The 19,991-nt window shown below is 48.0% G+C and overlaps 1 protein-coding gene across 1 annotated transcript; it reads left to right on the top strand.

The window, feature by feature from the left end:
- Window positions 1–4,673: 4,673 nt before the first annotated feature.
- On the top strand, window positions 4,674–19,283 carry PSMF1 (proteasome inhibitor subunit 1). Its single transcript, XM_053248781.1, has 7 exons — window positions 4,674–4,973; window positions 7,393–7,545; window positions 10,209–10,291; window positions 11,648–11,842; window positions 12,039–12,092; window positions 14,843–15,001; window positions 17,038–19,283. The coding sequence occupies exons 1-7, from the start codon at window positions 4,845–4,847 to the stop codon at window positions 17,087–17,089; spliced, it is 825 nt and encodes a 274-aa protein (XP_053104756.1). The 5' UTR covers window positions 4,674–4,844; the 3' UTR covers window positions 17,090–19,283.
- The last annotated feature ends 708 nt before the right edge of the window (window positions 19,284–19,991 follow it).

Raw genomic sequence — 19,991 nt, 5'->3', positions numbered from 1 at the left:
ACATCTTGTGACAGAGAATTTCATAGCTTAAATTATGCATTGTGTGGATAAGTACTTCCTTTTGTCAGTCCTAAATTTCTTGGCAGTTTCATGAGATGACCCCTGGTTCATTCTAGTGTTATAAGAGAGGGAGAAAATTTTCTTATCAACTTTCTCCAGACCATGCATGATTTTATAGACCTCTATCATGTCACCCCGCAGTCGTCTTTTTTGTAAACTAAAAAGCCCCAGGTGTTGTAGCCTTGCCTCATAAGAAAGGTGCTCTAGGCCCCTGATCATCTTGGTTGCCTTCCTCTACACCTTCTCCAGTTCTATAATGTCCTTTTTTAGGTATGGTGACCAGAATTGTACACAGTACTCCAAATGTGGCCGCACCATCATTTTGTATAAAAGCATTATAATATTAGCAGTCTTATTTTCAATCCCCTTCCTAATTATTCCAAGCATGGAATTGGCCTTTTTCTCAGCTGACGCACATTGAGTTGACACTTTCTACAGGCTGTCCACCACGACCCCAAGATCCCTCTCCTGGTCAGTCACCGACAGTTCAGATCCCATCAGCATATATGTGAAGCTGGGGTTTTTAGTCCCAATGTGCATCACTTTATAACTGTTAACACTGAACTGCATTTGCCACTTTGTCGCCCACTCCCTCAGTTTGGAGAGAAACTTTTGGAGCTCCTTGCAATTTGTTTTGGATTTCACTACCCTAAATAGTTTGGTGTCATCTGCAAATTTGGCCACATCACTGCTTACCCCAATTTATAGATCATTTATGAACAAGTTAAAGAGCACTGATCCCAGTACAGATCCCTGGGGTACCCCACTTCTTATTTCCCTCCATTGTAAGAACTGTTCATTTATTCCTACCGTTTCCTGTCCTTCAACCAGTTACCAATCCACACATGAACCCGTCCCCTTATCCCATGGCTGCTATGTTTATGCAAGAGCCTTTGGTGGGGAACTTTGTCAAAAGTTTTTTGGAAGTCCAAGTATAATGGATCACCTTTAGCCACATGCCTGTTGACACTCTTAGCGAACTCCAAAAGGTTGGTGAGGCAAGACATGCCCTTGCAGAAGCCATGCTGGCTCTCCTTAAGCAAGGTCTATACTATATGTTTAACAGTTTTGTCTTTAAGTATGCTTTCTGTCAATTTGCCTGGGATTTGCTTTCCATCAATTTGGCAAGAGAGCAGAGAAGGACTTTCAAAAAGCTCCCTCTCTCACAACACTAGAACCAGGGGTCATCCTGCGAACCTGAAGGCCGGAAAATTTAGGACCAACAAAAGGAAATACATTTTTACACAGCTCATAAGTAATCTGTGGAATTCTCTGCCATGGAATATGGAGACGGCCACTATCTTGGATGGCATTAAAAGGTAAAGTTGTGCCTTCGTCAGGTGTCGACCCCTGGGCGCTTTCCAGATTAGACCCTGCAACAGGGTCACATCGGATCTCGGAAGTGTGCTTCCAACTTCATTAATTCATTCATTCGATTTCTATACCACCCTTCCAAAAATGGCTCAGGGATATTTCCACAAAGAAATAACAAATAAATAAGATGGATCCGAGTCCCCAGAGGGCTCAAATCTAACAAGAAACATAAGATAGACACCAGCAACAGTCACTGGAGGTACTGTGCTGGGGGTGGATAGGGCCAGTTACTCTCCCCCTGCTAAATAAAGAGAATCACCCCGTTAAATCACCACCTGAGTAGTGACACTGCAGTCCCTACGTGGACAGCAGGGTGCCCTTCACATTGCCAATGCCTTGTTTCGAGTTTAATCGCTGCGATATTATTATTATTATTATTTATTTATTTATTTATTTATATACACAGTCAGACAGGTGTTATTGACTGGTTTGTTTTATCCAGACATCAAGTCCTTCCCAAGGACCTGGGATGCCAGAATTTTATTGTCAATGGTTATAGATATCGTCGCAGAATATAGGCTGTTCCCAGTAAAGCTGCTTTTTGTAATTGGCTGATGGTGATTTCTGTGGCCCCTATGGTGTTGAGGTGCTCTTCAAGGTCTTTTGGAACTGCACCCAGGGCGCCAATTACCACTGGGATTATTTGGGTCTTTTTCTGCCACAGCCTTTCAATTTCAATTTGTAGATCTTTGTATTTTGTGATTTTTTTTCTATTTCTTTTTCTTCTATTCTGCTATCCCCTGGTATTGCTATGTCGATTATCTTAACTTGTTTTTCTTTCTTCTCGACTATAGTGTTATCTGGTTATTATGTGGCAGATGTTTGTCTGTTTGTAGTCTGAAGTCCCATAATATTTTTACATCTTCATTTTCTTCAACTTTTTCAATTTTATGGTCCCACCAATTTTTGGCTACAGCTAGCTTGTATTTTTTGCAGATGTTCCAGTGTATCATCCCTGCTACCTTGTCATGCCTTTGTTTGTAGTCAGTCTGTGCGATCTTTTTACAACAGCTGATTAGGTGGTCCAGGGTTTCATCTGCTTCTTTACAAAGGCAGCACTTGCTGTTTGTGGTTGATTTTTCGACTTTTGCTCTTATTGCATTTGTTCTTAGTGCGTGTTCTTGTGCAGCCAGTATTAAACCCTCTGTTTCTTTCTTCAAGTTGCCATTCTTAAGCCATTGCCAGGTCTTGGTGATGTCTGATTTTCCACTTATATTGTGCAAATATAGACCATGCAGGGGCTTATTTCTCCATTTTTCTGCTCGGTTCTTGACTTGTTCTTTCTTGTAGGCCTGCTTTCTTTCATTGGTGTTGAATAGTTTTGCATTATTGACCATCTGAAGTTTGGACTTGAGGATTTTTCTAACTCTCCTGATGTATTCACTTCCCATTTTTCTTTTAACTTCAGTGTGTGCGATGTTATCAGCCTGGAGAATGCCCAAGTATTTGTAATGTTCTTTCTCTTCCAGGTTCTTGATGTTGCTTCCATTGGGCAGTTCTATTCCTTCTGTTTTTCTTATTTTCCCTCTGTTCTTCTTCTTCTTATTTATTTATTTATTTATTTATTCAATTTCTATATTGAGCCTTCCAAAAATGGCTCAAGGCAGGTTACACAGAGAAATAATAAATAAATAAGATGGCTCCCTGTCCCCAAAGGGCTCACAATTTAAAAAGAAGCATACGCTAGACACCAGTAACAGTCACTGGAGGTACTGTGCTGGGGGTGGATAGGGCCAGTTACTCTCCCCCTGCTAAATAAAGAGAATCATCCCATTAAAACACCACCTGCATTGTGACACCGCAGTCCCTACGTGGACAGCAGGGTGCCCTTCACATTGCCAATGCCTTGTTTCGAGTTTAATCACTGTGATTTTATTTATTTATTTATTTATTTATTTATTCAGTTTCTATACTGCCCTTCCAAAAATGGCTCAGGGTGGTTTACACAGAGAAATAATAAATAAATAAGAGGGATCCCTGTCCCCAAAGTGCTCCTATTCTAAAAAGAAACACAAGATAGACACCAGCAACAGTCACTGGAGGTACTGTGCTGGGGGGGTGTATAGGGCCAGTTACTCTGCTAAATAAAGAGAATCACCATGGTAAAAAGTGCCTCTTTGCCCAGTTAGCAGGGATATAGAGCTAGGACATCATATATCCGGCGTGGAAAAGTTGCTGGTTTTCTCAGGTTGTTAGTTTCCGCAAGACTTGTCTGTTTATGTTTCGAAAGCGACTTGCCTGGACAGAGGCATTTTGCTGCTGTTGAGCAGCTAGGCTGGCAAGCGCCCTGACGACCAGAGTTTTAGACCAATTCATGGAGGACAGGTCTATCAACGGCTAATAGTCGGGTGGCCATGGGCCCCCTCCAGCCTCAGACTGGCAAGATGCCGCTAAATACCAGTTGCAGGGGAATAGCAATAAGAGAGAGGGCACCTACCTTCACCTCTTGGCTGTGGGCTCCCCAGAGGCACCTGGTGGAGTCAGGGTGATCTAGCCCAACACTTCCTCTGTGCCAACACATTCCAGGGTGCCCGCTGCCCTTTCCCCTCACTTGGGCACCCGATCCCCTTTGCTAGGGTTGCCAACATTTCATTGCCAGAATGGGGGACACACGTTCCAGAATGAGGGACATGAGTTTGTGGGGGCTGACCTGGTGGGGGGACGGGGACCGGGAGGTGTATGCAGTGGTAATCAAGAGCCTGAGCATCATTGACGTATATGTAATTGAATTACATGCTATTGAATAAATGAGGGACAAATGCTGTCCCTCTAGGGACCAACATTTCATCCCTGAAAGGAGGAACATCCTCTGTAGGGAGGGACCGTTCGCAGCCCTATCCCTTGCAGAGGTGCACCTAGGTAATCTTGGAGCCTGGAGCTAATGGCCTTTGGAGGCCCCTGCAAACTAAGCATCATCATGCTCGGCTGGGCGGCCAAACCACCTGGGACAGACTACAGAGGATGGCGGGGTGTGTGTGTGTGTGTAGGCCCTGGACTTTGGCCCCAAGGTCCAGGGGCAAGAGCGCCTCTGCCCCCCCCCTCCAAGATGGCCTCGGCTTGGCCGAGCAACAGCAGTCCGAGTTTCTCTCTCTCTCCGGGGAAGGCGTGGCCGGAGGGGCAGCTGCAGCAGCCCGCGAAAGGTCGCCCTGCAAAGCCGCGGCCAGCCTCTCGCTAGGAACCAAGGTGCCGGGCGCCGCGTTTCCGGCCGTGCCGGGGGTTGGGACAGACCCTGCCCGCCCCCGCCGCTGCTGCTTCCCCTTCCGGCGTCCAGCCAGTTTCGCTTTGCACTGCAGCAGCCGCAGCAGCAGGAGGGTCTTTGGCGCGGCTGCTGCTCTTCCTCCTCGTCCCCTCTAATTGCTGCCCCCCATGTGCGCCTTGTAGGCAGCGGCGGCGGCGGCAGAGGCAACGCCATGGCCGGCTTGGAGCTGCTGTACAGCTCGGTGGCGCAGGACATCGCCTGCCCGCAGGACTCCCTGGTCTGCTACTTGCACTGGAAGCTGCTGACGCACGACTACCGCTGCCTGGGCGCCGGAGACCAGGTGAGGAGGCCCGGCCGCTTTGCTCCCCGGATGCTGGGCAGCTGCGTGGTGGAGGCGGCGGCGGCAAGAGCCTGGAATCCCGCCGCCTCCTCGCGCCCGAGGGCTGCCCCCCTTGCGCCTGTGCCTTGGACAGGAACCACACGTGGCACGGCAGGGGCCAGGGCACAGCTGCATGCAGTGACGTCCTGCAGATCCAGTGGCTTTGAACGGTGCAGAAGCCAGGCCAGCCTTTTCTGGAGTCAGTTGGCAGTCCTGCCCCGCCCCCAGGACTGTGTGTCTCCATAGGAAAGGAAAGGTTGTGCCATCTAGTCGGTGGCCACTCCTGGCACCCACAGAGCCCTGTGGTTTCTCTTTGGTAGAATGCAGGAGGGGTTTCCCGTTGTCTCCTCCTGCACAGTATGAGGCGATGCCTTTCAGCATCTTTCTATATCGCTGCTGCCCAATAGAGGTGTTTCCCATAGTTTGGGGAACATACCAGCGGGGATTTGAACGCGCAACCTCTGGCTTGCTATAGTCAAATCATTTCCCTGCTGCGCCATGAGGTGGCCTGTGTATCTCCATACCAGACAGAAATTTCAGCTCCTAGCCACTTGAGGCAGTGAAGGGGAGGGTTCACATTCCTGAAAGCGCACCCAAAACACACACAGCCCAAAAACTTGCTCTATGTAGGGAAATGGTGTGTCAGAGAGACAGCTAAATCTTGAACCTTTTCTTTCACATCTGTTATTTTTGTTTTGTTTTGTTTTATCCTGCTTTTCAATAAGGTCTCAAAACTGTTTACATAACAAAGAGAACAAAGAACTTGTTTGCTGTCCCAAAAGAGCTCACCATTTAAAAAGAAAACACAAAGGAGACACCAGCAATAGCCACTAAAAAGCTGCTGTTCTGGGCTTAATAGGGGCAATGGCTTCTCCTGAGACACAACTATGCCCACTTAGCAGAGGGGGTCTAAGTTTATTTGGGCTGAGAGATGTTGTTCTGCCTCCACACGGGAAAACTAAAATATGCACCATTCCACCCATCAGCACCTGCACCCTCAAATACTACAGTCCAGCAAGAGATTTATGACTAGATTCTGCTGGAGATAAAAAAACTGGTCCTAATTTGCTTGCCCTGAAGCAAAATTGGTGTTTTGTGCAACCCCCATATTTTCCTGCTGTTCAGAAAATAGAAGCCATTTCTCAAAACAAGTAACAATGTCAGGTTTTATTTTTAAGTGATTCTGTGTATATTGCGCAGCAATTTGAGTATTTTCTTTTAAGTTGGAAAGAGGCTTAGAAATGTTATGAACATAAATAAAATGGGGCATTCCATGGCGAACCATCTGACAAGGAAGATGTGCAAGAAATCTGGTGGTGGCTATAAGATGTTCTTCTGGCAGACCTTAAAATTCTGTACCACAGACCTGAAGTGGGATTACCATTCCCTCTCCCCAGAGAATTCTAGAGATTGTAGTTCTTTGAGTGGGAGATTAGGGATCTCTAGCAAACAACAAATACTTATACACCGCTTTTTAACAAAAGTTTCCAAAGCAATTTACATAGAGAAATAATAAATAGATAGAAACAATAAACAAATGAGTAAATAATTCTCAGCAGCCTTGCTAAACCACAGTTTCCTTGAGAGGCGTCTCAGACTGCAGCCCTCGTGCAGATGTTGGCCTAAAGCTCCCCTCATCCCTGAATACTGGCCTTTGTGACAGTGGGTGATGGGAGTTGTAGTCCAACAACAGCTTGAGGGCTGCAGTTTGAAACCCCTGCTTTAGGAGAATTCTTGATAGGTATATCAGTCAGTGTTCTCTCTGATTTATTTCATCTGTGTGTGAAATGTGTTTTGTTCTGGGCGGCAGTATCAAGGCAATATGTGCAACATGCATTAACAGAAGAACAGCCCTGCTGAGTCAGGCCCAAGGAAGCCCATCTAGTCCAGCATCCTGTTTCACACAGTGGCCCACCAGATGCCTCCAAGGAGCCCACAGGCAGGAGTTGAGGGCATGCCCTCTCCGGAGTGGGGCATGCCCTCTCTCCTGCTGTGACTCCCCTGCAACTGGTACTCCGAGGCATCCTGCCTGAGGCTGGAGATGGCCTATAGCCCTCTGACTAGTAGCTGTTGATAGACCTCTCCTCCATTCTCCTCCTCCTTCCAATGTGGAAGGCCCCACATTCAGAGTGGGGCCTTCCTGATTCAACCTGAGCGGAATCTAAAATTAACTGAGATAATTAACTGATTAACTAACTCACAAAAATGTGTGAGCGCACGCACATGTCTTAGAAGGAACAGTGATATCAATCCATATATATGTTTGTGGTGTAGGTATGCCCTCATTTTTTTCCCTTCCCATGCAATGTCTCCCTGTATCACTGCTTGTGAGCCTGAAATGGTACAGTTCAGCCCTCTCTTTTGGGGTCTCATTCTGCAGCCAGGCACCAATGAGAAGAAGTCAGAAATGCTGCCCTCTGGGTGGAATGCAGACAAGGACCTGTACACCTTGCGCTACAGGTTGAAGGACGACTCCCACGATCTGCTGGTGAAAGGAATCATGATGGACGGCAGCATGATCCTGAATGTCATGGTGAGTCTGGGGATGGACTTCTGTTGGGAGTCAGCTGCCCTCCTTGTGACCAGCATGTTTCTCTGGAGCTGAAACATGGTGAGGGGAGACAGGCTCAGATGACCAAAGAAATGATATTGCTGCTGCTTCACTTATTAAGTCCCTACTACATGGTCGGCACTGTACAGAAAAGCAAGTCTCTGCCCACAGGTTCACAGTCTAAAAATCATGAGAGAAAAGGAGAGGGGAGTTGGAGGAATGAGGGAAAGTTTGCACAGATTGAGAGAGAGTGAAAGAGAATGAACCTGGAAATAGGAAAGAAGCAACAAATAAACCTCCAAACAATGCACCAAGAGGGTAATGCGAGTGAGAAAAGATGAGTTTTTAAAATCTTTTCTTAAAGCAAGACAAACTAGAGTCCAGCTGAATATGGAAAGGAAGAGAATTTCACCCGAAAGAGGCCTTCTACAGTCAGACGTTGGTCCATTCATTGTCTCTTCTATTGGATTGTGGCTCTCCTGACATCTTTTTCCAGCACTGCTCCCTAAGACACTTTTACTAGGAGATGCCCGAGATTCAGTCCAGGACGTCTGCATCCAAAGCTAAGCTAGGGCTCTCTAGCGAGCAGCATGGTTAGGAGTGTCAGCCTCAGTAGGAATCGTGGCATCAAGCACAGTGCAAATAGGCAGAGGAGAGGTTCTGTTGCTGTGTGTATCCATCATTGCTGCAAGATTGCTTGGGGAATTCCAGGAAGAAGAAGCTTTGCTGGAGTAGTGCTACCCATTCCTTCTGCCTTCTCATCCCAGAGAGCACAAGGGGACACCCCTTTCTACTTAGCCTCTCTGGCCCAGGTCTATCACTGTGTGTCATGACTCCTGCTGGCTGAGGGCAGTGGAGTCCACTGGGTTTGAATCCTCGTCTGTAAGGGATTCACAGTAGGCTGCCACCATCCATATAAGTTTCCTGGGGGTGTAAAAGAGGCAAACCTTCAAACGTAAACCTTAAACGTAAAAGCAACAAGGATTTATTATCAGATTAAAAGAAAAAGGTGTGCAATAAGAACAATTGTCTTTTCATAAATCGGATTGTAAGAGAAAGTTTTCATTAACCTGGCAGCGCAGACTCGAAGCAATGAGTAAAGAAAAATAACTTCCCTGATGCATATAGCTGCCCTGGTCCTAACTTATTATTTACTGTTTACAGGCTGTGGCCTTCCCATGTCCCCAGCAGCTCTCAACCTGCTGCTTCCTCAGGGTCCTCTTGGGACAGACTAACAAACAAGCCAAAGCTTTTACTGGTGTCTGAGCCAGAAATCCCCACCCAGTCCTTTGGATTGGTCCCTTTTATTTGAACTTCCCAGGCTTTCCCCCCTTTTTAGGAAAAGCCCACCCTCCCAGCAGTTGCTCTAAGTGAGGCCGAGTCCTCCCTCAAAGCCTTCCCATCACTACACTATGCATGTGCTGAGCCTTCGTTTCTGAGGTCCCTAGCATGCATGAACTGCCAATTTGAATTTTGTGTGTGGCAGTGGGGAATCAATAGATTTTAAATTTGGTTTGTTTTTATATTTTTTAGCTTAATATTTTAATTGTCTTTTTATTGTATGTTTTAACTTTTGTAAACCGCCTTGGGGTTGTCTTTTAACGAAAGGCGGTATATAAATGCAACAATAAATAAATCAAGTGCCCCCAACTCGTGCATGCTGTTCATTTACCATTGCTAGTGACCCTCTCTTTATCCAGGCAAAATTGTCAATCTCCCACCCCCTCTAAATTTAATTTTTATAATTATCTTACAGTGCATATAACATAATCAAAGATAACAATAATATATGTGAATATAACTGGAAAAGAAAGATCCCTTAAATATAACTTTGACATAATGATACAGCTACCTAGGGGAAAAGAAAGGGAGTGAGGGGATATTGAACCTTCTTCTAATATCTTTTGTTTTCAGAGGATAAATAATTCATTAACATTCAACCAAGTAGCTGAAAATTCATCTTCTTTTCCTTTCCTTTGGTTATGGGGGAACACCAGTTCCAATGTTGACAAGGAGCACATGTCAATTATCCAGAGTTGCAGTTCAGGAGTAAATTTGTCCTTCCAGTGCTGTATTACAATCCTTTTGGCGACCCCACCACCACCACCACCACCAAGCATGAAGAATCCACAATTCTTGCTGTAATACTAGATTCTATATGCTGGGGATGTACCCCAACAAAGCTTAAATATCCTTGACAGGCAATGATTGCTGCAAATATATTAACAATGTTAGGGGTTTCAAGTCAAAATGGCACAATAACCAGACATAAAAACAATTAATAAGCTTTGCACCTCATCTCTGGTACTTTCTTTTTTTCCCTTTTTCTTATTTCATTCAGGTTTCTTTCCATATTTGAGCTAACCCATTCAGCCCCAGAACCTTTGCTTAATGACCAGGATTGAGCCTGCAATGTGAAATTATTTATTGTAGAAGAATGCCTCTGATCATGTGCAAAGGGCAACTTCTCTCACCGCGGAGTAACCACAGCCAGCATCACCACTTTGGGATTAAGGGGGCTAGTGCATCATCCCAGGCACTTCATTTAAGGTTCTCCGCCCCACTTGCCCCCTGTGGGTGATCAGCTCCCCTCTGTACCTGCTTTGGTTCCAAACTCAGCCCTGCCCCTTTTATTCTCCCCACAGGATCCCAAGTCACAGAAAGTGGCAGATTTGACCTTGAAAGTGACTGACTACATCAACCCGGAAAACCTGGCTGATTTTGACAAGTAACTTTGATTGTTTTAAGTCCTCTTAGGTAACCACTGCCCACCAAAGAAATAGCCTTTAGAGTAGTCTTTGTAGTCATAAGATGATGTTTGTTTGTTGTTTTGTTTGAGAGGATTTCCATCCTGCTCTTCAGGCCGTTGCCTCCCAGAATGGCCAGCATAAGAGATGAGTAAAAACAACCAATGATATAAACAGCAGAAGCAGGAGCTTGCTTGCACCCCAATGAAATAGTGCATACAAACTAAACATCTAAAAGACGAAGACCAAAGGTCTTTGGCACTGGAAATTTGGCATCCCTCTGAGAAGGGTCACATGAGTGGAAGATCCTGAAGGCAGGGGTTCTCAAACCTGAGTTCCCAGGTGCTGTTGCACTACAACTCCCATCATCCCCAGCCACCATGGCTGAGCCATTTAAAATCTTTCCTTTTTCCCTGTTAGAGTAACACACCCAGCTCGAAAATAGCCACAAAAACAAGCAAGGTTATGCCCTCAGCTCCAGTTAAATTTGAGTTTGGTTGACTGGTGGGGTCCAGCTTCAGCTGAGGGTACTGAGAGTTAAAGGCATCCTTGTTTAATCTCTGGCTTAGATGCCTGCATGCATAAATGCAAACATTTGCCTTCTTGCCCAGATGCTTCTGTGTGTGGTTCACGTGTGCGTCGTATATGAGAGCCGTCATTACGCCATATGTTTGGGTTCCTCATCTGGCATTTGAGGGTGCCTTTTTGGCCCTAGAAGCATAGATGAGCAGGGGGTCCTCTTTGCCCCTCCTCCAAAGGACCCAGCACACTGCAGGGCTTCAACAAATATCCTGTTGGGGTGGGACTCTTTTATCCCTTCCCCTGTAAAATGCAGCTTGGCTCATTGCCCTGAGTCAGCTGAACAGGTCTCCTTGCTGCTCTGCTTGCAACACACTGAAAACTGGATTGCACATGGCCAAACTGTGGCCTGATGGTCGTGAACCACTCAGGCAGTGGATGCTTGAGGAATGCCTGGGCGGGACCCGGAGGGCCCGTAGGCCTGGCTGGAGGCCACTTGCTACTTCTGTGCTAGACTGGCTTCTGCCTGGCTCATAGATCAGGGGCAAAACCGCCTAGGGGACCAGGAGCAGAACGGGGTTGGGGTTGCATATGTCCAGGCAGGCGTGCGCTATGGAGCAGCATTCTCACCTCTTGTGAACTTGGCAAAGACTGTCTACTGCAGACATGGATTGAAAGGGGGGGTGCGAATGGTTTGGCTTGGGAGGCTGGACTAGATGTGCCTCCCTTCGAGCACACTTTGGCAAGGGTCACCCAGCAGCGTCGGTAGGGCAGGACGTGTTGTGGTTGGCCGTAACTCTCTGGCTGCCCTTCAACAGGGTGTACAAGAACACAGACGAGCTGCAGACTCAGGTCGTCCACCACATCATCTCTCCGTTCGAGGCTACCAAAGAGCGGGTCAGTGTCAAGGAGGAGCCGAAGCGTGAGAGGAACCCCTCCCCTCCCAACCCTCCTGACCATGACCCGCTGTGGATCCCACCTCGACATCCCCACGGCAGCCGGCAACCCAACTGGTGAGTCCCTTGCCACGCAGCTGAAGATGCAGGAGTGCCACTCTTGAATGGCAGCACAGCCCCTTGGGCTTGCTGTGTTAACAGATTTATCTGCTTTATTCTGGCTTTGCCTGTCCCAGGGCGGGACCCTGGCATGAAAATAAGCCCTGCTTAGACCTCCAGCCTTATGTCTGAGTAAAAATGCCTTTGGTTTCAGGCCAGACCCCTTGGGACCCTTTGCTGTTGGTGGAGACGATTTGGACCCCTTTGGGTAAGTCAGCCTTTGGGAGACTACGTTTTGTCCTTCCATATTGTAGCTCACATGCCCCAGAACAAACGGTGACCAAAATGACTTTTTTGAACACCAGAAACTGCCTTCTACTGCCTCAGACCATTGGTCCATCTAGCTCAATATGGTCGTCACTGACAGGCAGCAGTTCTCCAGGCTCAGGGATATCCTTTGCACCTTTTTCATGCAAAGCAGGTGATCCACCACTAAGCTATGGACCCTCCCTCCCAACTTGCGGTTTGTCCCGAAAGGATTTTGTTTTGGCAGGACTCGGGTCAAAGAGCTCATGCTTTGGATCACAGCTTCAGGGTCACTTATAAACTGCCCTGTGGGATCAAGCCAAGCTCTCCCTCCATTGGCATATTATTTCTATCCATAGCCAGCCGGCTGCCTCTGGGAGCAGGACATGAAGGCAACCCAGCCCACAGCTCCTAGGTCCATCAGTTTGTGCGACAGCTTTTTCAATTGCAGGGAGAAGCCAAAAATGTTTTATGCACAGAAGTTATTCAGAAAAGCAGGAATATCTGAAAACCTTTGCAGACTTCCCACGGATAAGCAGAGGGCAAGGCAATTGCTATTTTCATAGATATTTTCATGGAGGATAAGTCTAATCCAGGATTTCTCAACCTTGGGTCCCCAGATGTTGTTGGACTACAACTCCTATCATCCCCTGCCACAATAACTGAAGGGGTCTGGAGACCTGAGGGTCCATGGTTGTGAACCTCTGGCTTAATCCTTTTTTCTAAATTCTTATTTAAGACAATGGCCAGCCCCACACCTTGTGACTGTTGAGTTCTTTAAGTCAGTTACTTAACGTGATTATAATTGTGAAGAAGTCCTTCCTTTAGTCAGTCCTGAACTGATGCATCTTTGGCCGGCTCTGAGTTCTAGTATTACGAAAGAAGGGAGGAGAGCTTCCCTCTGCTTCTTGGTTTCATTTATTTGTTTAACAGATTTATACCCAACCCAAGTCAGGTAGAGTTATTTCCAACTGCTCATTTTAGCCCTACACTCTGCATTACCAATGCAGGGAGTCCCAAGCCGTAGAGGTGTTGAAATCCGTACAAGGGAGATGATATTGCAACAAGGAAACCCCTCAGTGGCTGTTATCCACAGTGATGCCCCACGGACTCCTGCGCTTGAATGCGCAGTTCATTCAGAATCCTCCCTCCTCTCCTCCTCCTGTTCTTGGATTGGTTATTTAGTTTCATTCGCTGTATTTGATCTCAAGAGTTTCCAGCTGTTTGACACTCAGCATTGACAGTGGTGCTTTAACACTGAAATGTGTTTGCTCAAGCCTGTAAGATCTTTTTCTTTTTTAATTTCTCTTTACCTACGTGTTAAAGAGGTCTTAAAATCTTGAATGCACAGTGGGGAGCAAATTTTGATGCTTTGGGCTGCCTCCAGAGGGGCCTTACATCACCTAAAAATATGTCCCTGAGGGTTGCACAGTGCACAGGGCTATATTTTTGGGTGGCACAGGGCACTTCCGGAGGCAGCTCAAAGTGCTGAAATGTGCTTGCCTGCTGCAAGGTGTGTCTGACAGTGGGCAGCTAGGAAAGCTTCCCATCGCATGGATGCATCTTCCTGGCATGGGTGTTAACTTGCTCTGATGTTAACCACTGTATCATTCTCCTTTTTCTTTAACATGATTCCTTGTGTGTGCTAAAGCACTGATTCAGGAGCCCAGGGAATTGTGTGCGCGCGCCATAAGCCATGCTTGAAACAAGCTCCAGAGCAGCAGTTATCTTCTGTATCATGCTACACTTGTGACAGTAAAGCCCACTCTGATTGGCTGAGGGGATTTCGTATATGTGTTACCCACGTGCTGCACAGTGGGGCCACGTGCAGGCTGGGAGAGCTACGCTGGAAGTCCATCGTTCAGTGGCAGAGCAAGGGCTTTGCATGGCGGCAGGTTGCAGTTCTCAGCACCTCCCCTTCATAAGGGTCCCTGGAAAGAGCACAAGGAGAGACCTCTGTCGGAGGCCATGGAGAGCAAAGCATTGCCTACTGAACTGGCTTAGGTGGATCAAGAATCTGGCTTAATACAAGGCAGCGTCATCTGTTCATTCAGATCCTGCTATCCATTAAAGTCAGGGCTGCCTGTAGCATGTGCCAAGAATTTCAACCCAAGGCAGTTGGAATGAATGATGTGTATGGAGTGTTCCTCTTAATTTTGTATAATTGATTCCACTGTCAAGGTCCAGTTGTTCAAAGAGCCTGGTGTTTCAGAATGGCTGCCATGCCTTCCATTAGATGTGGACTACTTGGCTGTCCATTATACTAAAACATTTGGCCTGGCTGTAAATGGGATCATATGCTGGGGAAGCACAAACCTTGCAGTGACAGTGAACCAGCAACATAGGAAGCTGCCTTCTGCTGAGTCCGAGTCCCTTGGTCCATCTAGCTCAGTATTGTCTACCCAGACTGGCAGCAGCTTCTCCAAGGTTGCAGAGGCAGGAGTCTCTCTCGGCCCTCTCTTGGAGATGCTGCCAAGGAGGGAACTTTGAACCTTCTTTGCTCTTCCCAGAGTGGCTCCATCTCCTTAGGGGAATATCTTCCAGTGCTCACGTGTAGCTGTCCATTCAAATGCAAACCAGGCTGGGCCCTGCTTAGCAAAGGGGACAACCAGCTCTCCTTCCTTTGAGGAGGCCAAGTTCAAGTAGAAATATGCCTCCAGTTGCCAGCCAGCCCACACTGGCCCATTCTCACATCTCATTGCTCTTGCTCAGGCACCGAAGAGGAGGAATGATCTCTGATCCACTCCGGTCAGGAATTCCAAACCCCATTATCGACCCATCCTCCGGACTCCCCAGTAGGCTTCCTCCTGGAGCTGTTCCTCCTGGTGCCAGATTTGATCCGTTTGGGCCCCCTGGGGCTAGCCGTGGCGGGTGAGTATTGAGGACATGTGCTTAGAAGTTGGATTCCTAGAGGTGGGGTTCGGGCCTGGGTCAAAACGTCTCTGTAACCGGGATGGAAAATCAAAAGAGTCTTCTCCTTTCCAGTCCACTGAGAAGCTCTTCTACGCAGGCCTTGGTGTGGAATTATTATAGATGTTTATATACTGCTTTTCAACAAAACCTCTCAAAGTGGTTTACATAAAAAAACAGATAAGATGGTTCCTTATCCCCCAAAGGGCTCTCAAAAGAAACACAAGGTAGACACCAGCCACTGCTGGGATGCTGTGCTGAGGTTGGATTGGGCCAGTTGCTCTCCCCCTGCTAAACACATAGAGGATCACCATTTTGAAAAGTGCCTCTTTGCTCAGTTAACAGGGGCTAATTGCACAAGAGCACTCTTGTTCTTGTGCACAATCACTGTTCATTTCAGGGGGTAGTGGGAGGGCTTAATTTGGATGGGCTTCCGTTGGTTTGGGACACCCAGTAATGAACCAAGTATCCCTTGCAATCATGGGCATGAAAGTGTAGCCACCAGCCAGAGTTGCAAATGCAGTTTTCTCTGAAGTGTTACAGCTCTTGCCTTGGTCACTCTTTCCCGGCCACCCCCCTCCCAAAAGAATTGTGAAATAACTATTGGTTGTGACTAACTGGAATGTGCTGAGGTGTTTTGTTTTGTTTTTTCCTTTTCCCACCCATGCCTGCGTTTTTAATGCTCACTTGTCACAATATGTGCTGGTCTGCAGTAGGCACATACAGCAGTAGTTTGGGGTCGAAAGAGCCTGGCACGGAATCCATCCTCTCCTGACTTCCCTGTTGCAGAAAATGCAGGCTGCCTGTTGATCAAGTTTCAGGCCAAACACGGCAGAGGGGAGGGGACCAGTTCCACCCCTCCCGCCCCCGCGAGGGGCCCTTTCCAAATGAGCCTCCATGGTCATAGGTGACGACGGGCAAGATCCTTGGGCATGTCCTTGGAATTGGTTAATCTGGGCTCAGTTCAGCTCTGGCCCCAACTGGGCGTGTTTAAACTGAGCAAGGGCCTCAACACGTTGCCAAGTGTCACGAGACCTGCAGACCTTCCCGCCATTCCGTTCCCTTTCACTGAAGCCGGCCTGGTGGTGGTGAGGGCCTGGCAGGGGGAGGCCACACGGCAGGGCCTTCCAGTGGATCTCAAGTGCTGTGGGAGCATCCTGGGGCACAGGGGTCCATGGGAGATGTAGTGCCCATAGAGCCCGATGTCCTAATAGGCTCATTGGGTTCTAGTGGGCTTCTCAAATCTGGACTAGAGATGTTGCTGGACTGCAGCATCGGTCCTCTCCAGCCACAATGGCCTTTGACTTGGGTACCTGGATGTTGTTGAATCACAACTCCCATCATCCCCAGAGGCCATGGATGGGAGTTGTAGTCCATCTCATCTGCAGACCCAAATTTGAGAGTCCCTGCATTAGAGGCTACGCAGTGAGAACTCCTTTCAGCCCCACCTAGCCAGTGTGGATGGGACGTGGGGGCCGTATCAGTGAGGGCTGGGCTGCTCCAATATCATGAAGCCCCAGAGTTCAGAGAGGTCGGCGGGGAAAGGTCCAAACTGGGGGTGTCTGTTTCTGACACACACTCAGTTCTGCACTTCCACGCCATCACTTCTGTTGTTGTTGTTTTTAATATATTTATATACTGCTTTCCAGCAACATCAGCGACTATTCTCAAAGCAGTCTACATAATAAAAGGAATGAGAAAGTGGTTCCTTGTCTGAGAAGGGCTTGCAATCTCTAAAGAAGCAGCCCCTGGCAGGGGACACGGTGCTGGGCTGAACAGGGACAGTTGCTCTCTTGAGCCATTACTTAAAAGGAGCCTCTTGGCGGCAGCAGCAGTATTATTATTATAATTAATAATAATTAATTTAATTAATCAATGCAGTCAGTCATGGGCAAAGGTCAAGCGATCTCTCCTCTGCTCACAGTCAGGAATGGTTGCGCTGTGCACAGAATTGTTCCCTTGAGCATGATCTTTGCTCTTCTGCATTCCCTTTTCAGGCCCAACCCGGACCATCTTCCACCTCCAGGCTACGACGACATGTTCATGTGAGAGCTGCCAAAGTCCATCTCTCTGACTCTTGGGGGAGGTCTGTGCTTCTCTCTCGCCCCACAGGCTTCGGTGGGCTTCAGTCTTCCCCCTCGGAGCTGGTTTTCTTCCCGTGGCTCTGCCGACTGGCTTTGGTTTCTTCGCATATAAACTGGAAGAGGAAGCTGTGTGTGCATCTGTGTACTCCAACCCTCCCCCCCACTCTTTCTGCAACACATTGTTTTGACTCCCCCCTCAGGAGTTTGAAATGCCTACTCTTTGTTAAGCTTGCCTGCCATGCTCTGAAGGCCAGTTGGTGTTTTGAGTGTGTGTTAAGGACAAGATGGCAGCAGAACAGAATCATTCCTTTCCTGGTTTTTTTTGGTAGACAGTCGTGGCTGGGAACCAGTTGACCCATGTTCCATTCACATGTTCAGTTAGCACCTGCAGGGGGAAGCGAGAAGGTGCCTGCCAGCCACACCCCAGCTCTGGGGACCTCAGGGTCCTGTTCAGTCACAGCCCCTGAAAGCACCTCCCAGCTTGCCACACCACACCCCCCCCCCCGGTCACTCAAAGGACTGTCTTTCTGCTTCTGCCAAACTTCAGAGCCAGAAGCAGGTGTGAGTGATTGGCCGTCTGAGACTCTTCCCTTTCTCCTCCTCCCCGAGTATGCCTTAGGGTGGCACTGAGCCGGCCGGGTAGCAGCTGAAGCAGGAACCCAGAGGGCAGCTGATGACTCAGCCCTGGAGACATGTGGGGGCCTCCTTGTCTGTGGTTCTGCCCTCAAGGCTGCCAGCTGTGTGGCATATGTGGCTGTGAGGCTTGCATCTCGTCTTGGTTCAGTAGAACTGTATTGCTTTGGAAGTGACAAACTGGCTGGTTCCCAGTCCCCAAGTGCCATGATTACTTGGGCCCCCGTGTTGTTGCCAGCAAAGTTGATGCTTTTCTCCTTGGCCCTGTGCCTTTTCAACCCCAGTTGACATGCAGAAATCCAGCAGGTGAAGCTTTTCCCACCCTTGTATCTCTATGCCAAGAAATGCTTCACCTCTTCAATCTCTGCGTGTCGGGCTGTTGTTAAAGGAGGAGGTGCTTCAAAACCGAGTGGATCTCCTCTGCACAAGATCTGGCGTACTCTTTCCTCTGCCCCAGCGCCTTCTCCTTAACTGCAAAGGGGTCCTTCCTCTGACTTTCTCGGGGGAAGAATTAATCCCCCATCATTGCTCAGCTACTGCAAGAAGGCTTGCCCAACCACTTCCTGGTTCATCTAGAAGTTAAAAGGTCTCCCAACGGATACTGAGCAGCTGCAAGCAGGTTTCATGCTCTGCTGAATCCATCCAGGCAAGCGGCATGATGGACGTGGAGGTTGTTCTGTGGCTACTGGCCAGTAGCAGCTTGGCCCAATTTTTGGGGGGAGGGGGTGCCAAACAAGGCGCAGGGGCCTGGTTCCTGGTGGTTCTGGCTGCTCCTTTGCCCCCCACCCCACCCTGCCCCAGTGTTCATGATCGCTGCTCTGCCTGCAGGCTGGCCGTCCGCTGGAGCTGCATGGGCTGCGAGAGAGAGAGAGGAGCTGCTGCTTCTGAGGAGGCCAGTACACCATCAGCCCCAAAGAGCGGGTCAGCCTGTACGACCGGACTGTCTCTGAACCGCCCTGCTTTCTGTCTGCAGCCAGCGGTGGCATTGTCTGGCTGGTCCTCCAGTATTGTCAGGTGCTCACAGCTAGAAAACCTGGCTGTGTGCAGAGCCTCCAAGCCAGGTCACACAAGTCATTGTTAATGCACTGTGTACTTGGCTTGCAGCTAACTAAGCGACTGGGCGGAGGCATCCGCTTGGAGCATTCAGAAGACCAGCCAGCAGGCAGGGGAAAGGTCGTGGGGACCAGTGCTGTGGGTCTTCAGGGCCCATATCAGATGCTGCCACATAAGCATGGGAAGGAAATTGGAAGCCTCTCTGCGTCTGGTCCTGTTCATTTCGACTCTGGGTTTTTCAATAGCTTTGGGGGATTCCCCAGCTACTAAATTTGCAAGCACCTGAAAAAAGAGAAGACCACTTCTTTCTCTTGGACTGCGCTATAACAATGCAAGAATCAGAAATGTAATAGGTCGTGTCTTTTACAAATTTATCCCCTTTGCTTGAGTTCTTTCGAGTGATGGTTGTTGATTGTTTCTTTGTGTGAATGCAGAAGGCTGGTTAATTCATTAAAAGTTTCTCTTTGATCTTCCTTGCCTCCTCTTGCTTGAATTAGTTGTCCCTTCCCCCCCCCCAATCATAAATTTAGTGTTTTGAGGCACATGGCCTCCCTCCATTTCACAGACTGGAAACTAGTATCCTCAGGGCTCCCTAGAGGTGCCCTCTGTAGTCATCTCCAGGTCTGAACGATCTGTGAAATGTATATCAAAAGTCTGCTGTATTGAATATGTCCCCAACTGTGTTTCTGTGTATTTGTCCAAAGTATGAAATAGGCATTCAGTTAATCACAAGGCTCTTCTAATAGCTGGTTCAAGAGCTAATACAGTGTATAATTCACTTTGAAAAAGTTACCCAAGTTGGACTTTTAAAGATTTCACCCAAGATCTATTTGTAAGCATTAACCCCCTGACAATTGTGAATTGTGCAAGACAAAGACAGGCTCTCCCTAAATACATCCAGCGGATTCTGGGCACACCAGCACACGGCGATGCACCCTTCTGTGCCAACTCCCACACTCTGGCGCTATCTTTCCAATGCACTTTGTCAATGTATGTGCACTTTGTTGCTGTCTTTTGAACTGAATCAAGTCCAGCTGAAAAATATTCCTGGCTAGACTGCAGGGATTTTCAACGTTGGGTCCCCAGGTGTTATTGGACTTCAACTCCCATAATCCCTAACCAAAGGCCCCTGGAGCTGGGGATTGTGGGAGTTGAAGTCCAATAACATCTGGGGACCCAAG

Source organism: Hemicordylus capensis, chromosome 4 (assembly GCF_027244095.1).
Source record: "Hemicordylus capensis ecotype Gifberg chromosome 4, rHemCap1.1.pri, whole genome shotgun sequence".
Classification (NCBI taxonomy): Eukaryota; Metazoa; Chordata; class Lepidosauria; order Squamata; family Cordylidae; genus Hemicordylus; species Hemicordylus capensis.
The sequence above is the reverse complement of the archived record's forward strand: the minus strand, read 5'-3'. Positions and strand labels throughout refer to the sequence as shown.